The following is a 10,371-nucleotide window of genomic DNA, read 5'->3' on the forward strand; positions in this document are numbered from 1 at the left end:
AGTTAATGTGGAGCTAAATCGATCAATTTGGAGCTTTGAAGTCTGAGTAAAAGCCCAATGCATTAAGCCGGGATCATGCTCGGAGGTCGTGTACCAAATCTGGATGTCAAAAGAAAATAAAAAATTTCACTTTGAGAAATTTGCACTACTGCGCTGCACTGTGCGGCGCAGGTGTGCAATTTCACAACAGGCGTCAGAAAAACAACTCTCTGAAGTTTCCCACAACCGCGCTGCACTGTGCGACACAGCGTGCGGCGTGCCTGTACAAAATTTGCAGAGGTAAGTCCTAATTCGCGCAGGAAAGGGTGTTATGTCTTAACCCGACCCTACTTGGTATAAATACACGTAAAAACACTATTTGGAGGACATTTGACACACCGAAGACCTAGGAATACTATTTCGGAAGGAGATTATCATCGAATTGTACATTCCTTCATCTTTAATTTGTAATTTGATTATGCAAACTATTTGTGGAATTGTTACTATGAGCATGAGTAGCTAAATACCTTATCTAGGGTTTTGATGGAACCCGTTGAAGGATGACTTTCTCATTATGTTAATATAGATTTGCCATCATATTATCTCTATTTATTCAACTATATGCTTATTGTTGTTGATTGAAGGGCCCTCAATTAGTTGTCCCTATTCAGTGTGCATTACTCGGGAGAAAGTATATATTTAGGCTGTTGTTGAACATCATCACTCCTAACGTATATGAGAGATCAATGCAAAGGGTTTAAAGGTGGGATAACAAAACCTTGGGTGCAATCTAAGTGAGCTGTACTTAAAAGCTAGCTAGCGTAATTTGGGAAAATATGTCTAGTATATTGTTGTAATTACTCGGGAGAGAGTTACGACAGTCAGAGTGCTCATAATCGATAGAGAAGAATTAGGCAAATTTATAGCAAACATAGCGAAAAGGATTCCGACAACAGGGGAAATCAGAACCTTAGACCTTTCTCATTCTTGCTTACGACCACTTTAGAGCTATGTCTTAATTCCTGCATTTTTATTACGTAATATTTAGTTAATAAACACCCATTTTATTACTTAAACATCTCTGAAGATTGAATACTTGAATTTCAGTGAGTTCAATAGCTGTGATCGATAGGTTAATTCCTTGTGGGATTCGGCTCTAGACTTATTAACCGGAATATATTTACAGTGACCGCTTTGTCCTTTTTGTAAGGCATAGGTGGGCGTGATCAAATTTTGGCGTCGTTTCTGGAGAATTAACGGTGTTATTAAGTGTCGTTAAAAGAAGTGCAAAAATTCTTAGTGTAGTCAATTTTTTCAACTTAAACTGACCATTGAAATTCTAATGTTTGTAATCGTGGTTGTAAAACGTGCATGCCTAGAAACTCCTCAAGAACTGGAGAATTGTTCGAAGCATTATTAGATCTTGAGAAGGTGTTCAAGGCATTGAACCGTGCAAACAGGAAAGGTAAACAACAACAGAACTCAACCAAAAGAATTGAACCAGACATGGAAGACGATAATCTAAATAATAGAGACAACATGAATGACCCAAACAACAGAAATAACACAAATGACCCAATCAATCGGGGTGTGGCACCTCTTGTGCTAGAAGCAACACTATATGACCGGGCATAACCCACAGCTAACAACTTAGCAACTGCTATTGTAGTCCCTTAAATAAAAGCAGATTTATTCCAGATCACAAATAATATGCTACATCTGTTGCAAAACAAAGGACTATTCTCTGGGTCATATGTTGAAGATCCTCAGCAGCATCTAAAGAACTTCCTCTCAATTTGTGCCATATAGAGACATCACACTATGACACTGGAAGTAATACGTTTGTTGTTGTTTCCATTCTCAGTGACAGGAGCAGCCCAGACTTGGCTTAGTTCACTCCATATCAACTCCATCACTACTTGGGATGAATTAGTCAAGCAATATTTGAGCAAATTTCATCCACCCAACAAGACAGCTCAGCAAATTGATGAGATATTGAGCTTTAAACAGAGACCAACTGAGACGCTACATGAAACGTGGGAGAGATTCAAGGCTTTGCTAGTTACATGTCCACATCATGGTATTCCGGAGCAGATATTGGGGCCGAATTTTACATGGGTTTAGCAGATACTTTGAAAGCCAATGTTGATGCTTCAGCATGTGGAGCATTTTTTAGCAAGACATTCAGAGAGAGCAAGATCCTGCTTGATAAGATGGCACAAAACTCAGGATGGACAAGAAGGAACGCTCCAATCACTCATGTGGTGCACTCGGTGGCTCTAGATCCGGCTAACTCCATGGCTGAAAATATGGCCACTCTACTGACGCAACTGAGCATCCTTACTAAAAAGGTGGAAGAATCAGGCTAGAAGCAGCAGGTACACATAGTTGATGCAACTAATGGGGTTCTATGTACATCATGCATTAACCAACCATATGTCTGCTCATGGAGTGCTGAAGGTGATAGTCAACAGTATTAGGAGAACATGAATTATGTGGCCAACTAGAGGGACCGAGACTAGGTGGTCAAAATTGGGGTCAGCAAAATCAACAATACAGACCAGCTCAGCAGCAGTACAATAACAACAATAATCATGGGGCTATGTGACCACAAGGTAAAATGGTGCCTTACCAAAGGCAATAAGGGTACAACCAGCAAAATCAGCAGCAGGCTTATCAACGACCTCAACAATAACAGATTGTGAGACATGAATATGGGTTTGCTAAACTCGAGAGTATAATGCAACAAGTGATTGGGACCACCGGAAAACTAGCTGACAGAGTAGACTCACATGAGTCAGCCATTAAGAATATTGAGATCCAGTTAGGACAGATTTCCATGGACTTAAATAATCGTCCTCATGGGACGTTACCTGCAGACACCCAAATCAATCCAAAAGAGCAGGGCCCGAAGCAGCTGATGGCAGTGAGTCTTCGAAATGGTAGGGACTTAGATCTGGAGCAAGAAATTACTCGCGAAAGTAGGCCGACTGAGACACTAGTGCCAATACCCATTGAGATAGATGATTCAACAGGTTTAACTGAGGTGACGGTACATTATGCGCAAGATAACACCAACAAAGAAGAAGAGATTGTGAAAGAGACTGAAGTTGCACCGGAACCGATAGTAAAAGCAGTGCTTGAACAAGAGAAAAATCAAATTACAGGGAAGAAGCGACCTCCAACACTATTCCCACAGAGATTGGCCAAGTATCAAAAAGATGAGAAGTACAAGAAATTTTTAGAGATGTTGAAGCAAATTCAGGTAACCATTCCATTGACTGATGCTTTAAAGGAGATGCCTGGGTACGTAAAGATGATGAAGGACTTGATGCAAGTTCGACTTCCAAGACTTGGCCACGGTTACACAGACTCAGACATGCAGTGATGTTGTTACGAGATCCATAGCTGAGAAGTTGTCTGACCCAGGGAGCTTCAACATCCCTTGCACAATAGGCAACTTTGCATTTGCTAAGGCACTAAGTGATCTAGGGGCAAGCATAAATCTTATGCCCCTAGCGATCTACAAAATGCTAGGCATTGGAAGAGCTAGACCCACATCTATGCTATTACAACTGGCTGACCGAACAGTGAAAAGACCCTCTAAGATTCTAGATGATGTGTTGGTGCAGGTTGGGAAGTTTGTGTTCCCAGTAGATTTTGTCATCCTTGACTGTCGGGTTGACGAGGAAATTCTCATAATTTTGGGAAGACCATTCTTGGACACTGGGAGAGCTTCAATTGATTGTGAAACTGGAGAGCTCAAAATGAGATTAAATAATGAAGAGTTAACATTCAACGTGCATAAATCTATGCGCAGACCTAGTGAATTTGCCAATTGCTCTCTAATAGATGCGGTGGATGTAGTGTTGGAGGAGGACGATGCAACATTGAACATTAAAGACCCTCTAGCAGCTTGTCTCATGAACTTAGATGAAGCTAATGGTGAAGACTTGGCAGAGTGGGTACTTGCTCTTGAAGGCCAAGGTTTTTGGAAAAGGGAGCTTGAGTTTGAGCCCTTGCACTTGGAGGAAAAAAAAACTCCTCCAGCTAAGCCGTCAATAGAAGAGCCACCAAAGCTGGAACTGAAACCACTGCCATCTCATCTCAGGTATGTATTCTTAGGACCTAACTCAACTCTACTTGTTATTATCTCATCCAGTTTGTTAGATGTGCAGGCAGAACAGCTTTTGCAGGTACTAACTGAGTACAAAACTGCAATTTAGTGGACCACTGTAGACATTAAAGAGATCAGCCTGGCCTTCTATATGCATAAGATTCTGCTGAAAGATGGGCACAAACCTTCTAGAGAACATCAAAGAGCTGAACCCCAATATGAAAACGTGGTAAAAAAGGAAGTGATTAAATGGTTAGATGCGGGAATCATATTCCCCATCTCTGACAGCAAACTGGGTTATCCCAATGCAGTGTGTACCGAAAAAGGGAGAGTATAACGATAGTGAAAAATGAGAAGAATGAGTTGATCTCTACACGAACAGTCACAGGTTGGCGAATCTGTATGGACTATAGGAAGTTGAACTTGACCACCAGGAAGGACCACTTACCACTGCCATTCATTAATCAGATGCTAGATAGATTGGCAGGGAGGTCTCACTTTTGCTTCCTAGATGGGTACTCGGGGTATAATCAGATTTTCATTGCCCCAGAGGATAGAGAGAAAACGTTGTTCACCTGCCCTTATGGAATCTATGCTTTTCGGCGAATGTCGTTTGGCCTATGCAATGCACCCGCCACATTCCAAAGGTGCATGATGGCCATCTTCACAGATATGGTAGAGGAGATAATGGAGGTTTTCATGGATGACTTCTCAATGGTGGGGAATTCATTCGATGATTGCCTTGTGAACTTGAGGCGAGTGTTGAAAAGGTGTATCGAGACTAATCTGGTATTCAACTGGGAAAAGTGTCATTTCATGGTACATGAAGGATAGTTTTGGGGCACCTAGTGTCAAGTAAAGGTATTGAGGTGGATCGTGCAAAAGTTGATGTGATAGAAAAGCTTCCACCGCCCACCTCCGTCAAAGCAATCAGAAGTTTTCTTGGGCACGCCGGTTTCTATAGGAGATTTATAAAATATTTTTCCAAAATTGCAAACCCCTTGTGTAAATTGCTTGAAAAAGATCACCCTTTTGTGTTTTCTGATGACTATAGGATAGCTTTTGAGGAATTAAAGAAGAGACTGGTAACAATACCTATCATAGTTGCCCCCAACTGGGAGCAACCATTTGAGCTGATGTGTGATGCTAGTGATTATGCTGTGGGAGCAGTTCTTGGGCGGCGAAAAGATAAAATCATACATCCAATATACTACGCAAGGAGATGCTATGACCAAAAAGGAGATACTGGCAGTGGTGTTCGCATTTGACAAGTTCAAGTCTTACCTGATTGGCTTAAAGGTAATTGTTTATACTGACCATGCTGCTCTCAGGTACTTAATTGAAAAGAATGAGTCAAAACCGTGCCTGATTTGATGGGTGCTATTATTGCAAGAGTTTGATTTGGAGATCCGTGATCGAAAGGGAACGGGGAACCAAGTCGTTGACCATTTATCCAGACTGGAAGGAGCTAAAAAAAAGGTTAAGGTAGAAGATATTTTGGAAACATTTCCAGATGAACAACTACTAACCATGAGTCTCGAGGAAGCGCCATGGTATGCAGACATTGCAAACTACATGGCGAGCGGTATTGTTCCTTATGACCTTTTCTCTGTTTAAAAAAAAAGTTCTTTCATGATTGTCGCATGTATTATTGGGATAAACCTTATCTGTTCAGGATTTGTGTGGATAACATGATCTGGAGATGTATCCCCGAGATAGACCAGTCTTCTATTTTGCATGCTTGTCGCGTGTCACCATATGGTGGGCACTTCGAGGGAGTGAGGACGGTTGCGAAAATCTTGGAGTCGGGGTTCTATTGGCCAACATTGTTTAAAGATGCACATCTATGGATAAAGGGGTGTGATGAATGCCAACGAACTGGGAACATTTCCCGCAGACATGAGATGCCCATGAACCCAATTCAGGAGGTAGAAATGTTTGATGTATGGGGGATCGACTTCATGGGTCCGTTCGTTAGCTCATATGGCAACAAGTACATACTCATCGTTGTGGACTACGCGTCCAAATGGGTAGAAGCTGCAACACTCCCTACAAATTATGCAAATGGGGTAATTGGTTTTCTGAAAAAGAACTTTTTCGGGATAACGAAACCTTGAGTGCGATCTAAGTAAGTTGTACTTAAAAGCTAGCTAGCGTAATTTGGGAGAATATGTCTAGTATATTATTGTAATTACTCGTGAGAGAGTTACGTCAGAGTGCTCATGATCGATAAAGAAGACTTAGGCAAATTTATAGCAAACAAAGCAGAAAAGATTTCGACACCAGGGAAAATCAGAACCTTAGACCTTTCTCATTCTTGCTTACGACCAGTTTAGAGCTAGTTCTTAATTCCTGCATTTTTATTACGTAATATTTAGTTAATAAACACCCATTTTATTACTCAAACATCTCTGAAGATTGAATACGTGAATTTCTATGACTTCAATAGCTGTAATCGATAGGTTAATTCCATGTGGGATTCAACTCCGAACTTGTTAATCGGAATATATTTACAGCTACCGCTTTATTCATTTTATAAAGTATAGTTGGGCGTGATCACTTATCCATCCAAAAATTTTAAGAAAAGACGAGGTGAAAAAAAGGTCCTTTTCAAAATAGATGATATTACTTTAAGTGATTGACAGGAATAATCCTATAAGGGATTGGTCTTTAAATATTGTCCCTGTTTTCTAATGTATTTAGAAACTGACGGACCCCACACACATGCATTGCTTGTCTGTGATTTCTCTATTGGATTGATAGATTTTATACTATGTTTAACCTTCGTATATTGTTAATTGCTCATAAACTCTACCAAATTGGCATGATTTTTTGTTTGTTTAATTGTTCACCAAACTCTAACAAATTGGCATGATTTTGTATTATTTGTAATTGACATTCTATTAAATTTTTCATCAAAGTCTACCCAATTAACATACTTTTTCTGTATTGTTCAACAATGTGTTATTCGAAATTGTAATTTTAGTTTCGATCAAACCATTCCAAATCTGCTTCGATCTTAACTTTAAAACAAACCTCTATTACCAACACAAATAATTTTCAAGCACAAATTTAGTCAAAAAAAAAATTAAATCAAGAAAACCCACTTTATCTTCTTTAATATTTTTTTAGGACCAACAATGAACTTTTGAAAATTTTAAAGTAAATCACTAAATTATTATTTGAACTATAAATTATTATTCAAACGATTTTAATAGTAATCAATCATTAGTTTCCAGATTTTATCCCCAAACAAGAATTTCACGCTTATAATATTGAAGAACTCTGATATTCTTGGTGAAGAAAAGGCATACTTTTGCAATAAAATAAAAAACAAAAACAATATTTAAAGATGAATCCCTTAGATTAGAGGACAACCTATTGTAAGTTTTTACATTACTTCTCAAGGGAGAAATAATCGAAGATGGAACCTAGAAGTGCATGCAAACCAACACGTACCCTTCTCCTAATTTCCCGTTAACAAAATGATGGGTCCAAACATATACTGAAAATCATTGGCCTATTGATGATGTGATTTACTAATTCATTGGACAAATTAACATGAATTTTTTTATTGAGACCATTCACTTCCCTTAATATTTTCTGTGTCTGAGATAGAAAATCGGAAATACCACAAAGGCCAAGTTTAATTTATTTTCAATCCCATATATATTCACTTCCTTGCAAATTACTTGAGAGTCATCTTCTTTCTCTCTTTGGCATTATTCCATTTTTCTTTCTCTCACAAACATTACATTTAAGTTTGTGAGAGGAAGAAAGACAAGGTTTCAAGCCTCATTTAAATTGCTAAGACAAAGACAAGTTAAAAAAGAAAAAACAATATGGGTGCTTGTGCTAGTGTACCAAAGGGCATGAGGGCTGAGGCAATGGCAGCTCCTCCACCGGAACATCCGAAGGAGGAGAACACCACCACTGCCACCACCACCACCGCGCCTGAGGTGGTGGAGGTGAAAGAAGGTAGTGACAATGCCGAGCCAAAGGAGGATGAGAAGGTGGCTGAGGAGAAAGGTGCTGATGACAAGCACCAATCTCTAGGATCTTTGCTCAATGAGGTATTTATGATTTTAAATTCTCTGTTTAAAAATATTTAAAAAATATATTTATATAATCAGGCCAATTATAAGTTGAATATAAGTAAATCTCAATCATTTGGTGACCCAAAAAATTAAAATGATTTCTAGTTAGTTTGCTATCAGAGCTTAATTAAAATTGAGAAATATATAGGATAAAAATTGTTAGTGTATATAATTTAAATTAGGTATTTAATGGGTTACATAATTGTTGTCATGTGATCAGGAGGTCACGGGTTCAAGCCGTGGAATAAAAATGTAGGGTATGACTGCGTACAATAGACTCTTGTGGTCCGGCCTTTTCCCGGACCTCGCGTATAGCGGGAGCTTAGTGCACCGGGCTGCCCTGATGAGTTACATAATTATATATGTTACCTTCTAAGTATATATTGTTGATGGGAAACATGGAAAAAGATCAATGAGTTGGAACAAAATACTACTAAGATTCAAAAAACTATTTCCCAATTAAAAATCTCCCCTCGACCCTTCCTAATTATATACTGTACTTTGACAACAAGCACTAAACAAATAAAGCAGAATTTAAGTTGATGGGTGCATATCAGAATTTTTAGTTTGATGGGTTCGACCTTGAGGATTCAGCACTGAACTTATTTAACCGAATAAATTATGAGTTCAAAATTTAATATTTGTAATAAAATTTTAATAAATTTCATTTATATATATATATATAATGTGTCAAAAATATTGGGTTAGGTTTAACTGTAGTCAGAATACTACATCCGCTTTTTTGACAGTTGGTGTTGAACTTAATGTAAAAACGTTCATATACATATACGGTTCAAATTCAGGGGCGGAGCCAGCATGTTCTCTAGGGTTCGGCCGAATTCACTAGCTTTTATCTTTAAAAATTCATTAAATATGTACAAATTATTCATTAAGAACCCAGTAACTTAAAAGGATTAGAATCTCCGAACTCATAAACTTCAAATGCTAACTCCGCTTCTGGGTTCAATCTAAGAGTAATGGCTGCAGTCGTACTATTTGTTCAACTGCTGCATCTACCTCCAACACAGTTCTCAATAGTTTATGGGTTCTGAACTTGCCACTAAACTCATAGCTCGTCTTAATTTCTGGATTCACATTTAATTTAATTCATACATATTTATTGTATTTCTTAATATAAATACAAGATTTGAATAAAAGCTACTGGCTTCGTCCGAACCCCTAACTCCACCCCTGAAAGCAAGACTTGTTTATGATTGATTACTTTGAAACATGAATGCAACAGAGTGAAGCAGCCAAGGAGTCAGCTAAAGATGAGAAGAGCTCAGACAGCAATGCTGAAACCAAAGAATCAAAGGATGAGGAGCTTCCAGTATCAGATGCAGCTGTTGCACAACCCTCTTCTTCTTAATGAAATAAAATGCCTACATTATTTGTTGATGTCTTCAGAGGCAAGCTCAAATGTGGTGAAATGGAAACAAAACTGTTTTTTTGGTGGATATATGTTTTAGAAATATCTGTATTTTCCATTGGGTATTTCATATTGTTGGAGTTCTCTTCTTCTTATGTTGAATTGTTTTGTTTGTTTTTCTATTAATCACTCGCACAGTACAGCTACTCTTATCTGGTTGTAACATGTTATATACAGTACCATATTTTTCAAATTATCAATTAATGATTACTGAAACAGCTAAATCATAATTATAAATGACCTGATTACGATGTGCACTAAGCTCCCGCTATGTGCAGGGTCCGGGGAAGGGTCGGACCATAAGGGTCTATTGTACGCAGTCTTACCCTGCATTTATGCAAGAGGCTGTTTCCACGGCTTGAACTCGTGGCCTCATGGTCACATGGCAGCAACTTTACCAGTTACGCCAAGGCTCCCTTCTGATTGCAATGTTAGTAGAGAAGAAATAGGAGAGCAAGAATTTCAAGTAGGGCCATGAGCAGGATGTATCTGTCATTTCTTACATGCTAAGCGAAGGCCTCGAGGGTAAACAGAAATTAGAAACTAATGGCCCTCTAGGTGTGTTTGGTACGAAGGAATTTCCAATTTCCCCATATTTGGTTAATTTTAATATTTTTAAATATTCTTGAAAAAAACAAAAAAAGTAAAACTGAGTAGATAAGAAAACAATGTTCACATATTTATAGAGAACTCTAGCTAGATGTGGCGCCACTATGACAACAGTTCTCAAGAAGGAAATGCAAAGTTTC

The 10,371-nt window shown here is 38.5% G+C and overlaps 2 protein-coding genes and 1 non-coding gene across 3 annotated transcripts; 2 read left to right on the forward strand and 1 right to left on the reverse strand.

Annotated features, from left to right (window-relative positions):
- Nucleotides 1–1,957: 1,957 nt before the first annotated feature.
- On the reverse strand, nucleotides 1,958–2,063 carry LOC138874319 (small nucleolar RNA R71). The gene has a single exon (XR_011401358.1). It is a non-coding gene; the product is annotated as a small nucleolar RNA R71 (small nucleolar RNA).
- A 1,446-nt stretch (nucleotides 2,064–3,509) lies between these two features.
- Nucleotides 3,510–6,213, forward strand: LOC138873444 (uncharacterized). The gene is made up of 5 exons (XM_070151917.1): nucleotides 3,510–4,175; nucleotides 4,270–4,325; nucleotides 4,408–4,885; nucleotides 5,267–5,427; nucleotides 5,772–6,213. The coding sequence occupies exons 1-5, from the start codon at nucleotides 3,510–3,512 to the stop codon at nucleotides 6,211–6,213; spliced, it is 1,803 nt and encodes a 600-aa protein (XP_070008018.1).
- Nucleotides 6,214–7,797: 1,584 nt separating this feature from the next.
- LOC104244807 (uncharacterized) lies at nucleotides 7,798–9,772 on the forward strand. The gene is made up of 2 exons (XM_009800300.2): nucleotides 7,798–8,169; nucleotides 9,437–9,772. Exons 1-2 carry the CDS (start codon nucleotides 7,939–7,941, stop codon nucleotides 9,560–9,562), a joined length of 357 nt encoding a protein of 118 aa, XP_009798602.1. The 5' UTR covers nucleotides 7,798–7,938; the 3' UTR covers nucleotides 9,563–9,772.
- The last annotated feature ends 599 nt before the right edge of the window (nucleotides 9,773–10,371 follow it).

This window comes from Nicotiana sylvestris, chromosome 7, assembly GCF_000393655.2.
Source record: "Nicotiana sylvestris chromosome 7, ASM39365v2, whole genome shotgun sequence".
Taxonomy (NCBI): domain Eukaryota; kingdom Viridiplantae; phylum Streptophyta; class Magnoliopsida; order Solanales; family Solanaceae; genus Nicotiana; species Nicotiana sylvestris.

Bases quoted from the DNA above. Each gene is read 5' to 3' on its own strand.
- LOC138873444 (XM_070151917.1), top strand. From the start codon at position 3,510: ATGCTAGGCATTGGAAGAGCTAGACCCACATCTATGCTATTACAACTG. The intron at 4,326-4,407 runs GTAAAAAAGGAA...ATCCCAATGCAG, and splicing joins AACCCCAATATGAAAACGTG to TGTGTACCGAAAAAGGGAGA. The intron at 5,428-5,771 runs GTACTTAATTGA...TTATCTGTTCAG, and splicing joins ACTGACCATGCTGCTCTCAG to GATTTGTGTGGATAACATGA.
- LOC104244807 (XM_009800300.2), top strand. From the start codon at position 7,939: ATGGGTGCTTGTGCTAGTGTACCAAAGGGCATGAGGGCTGAGGCAATG. The intron at 8,170-9,436 runs GTATTTATGATT...TGAATGCAACAG, and splicing joins TAGGATCTTTGCTCAATGAG to AGTGAAGCAGCCAAGGAGTC.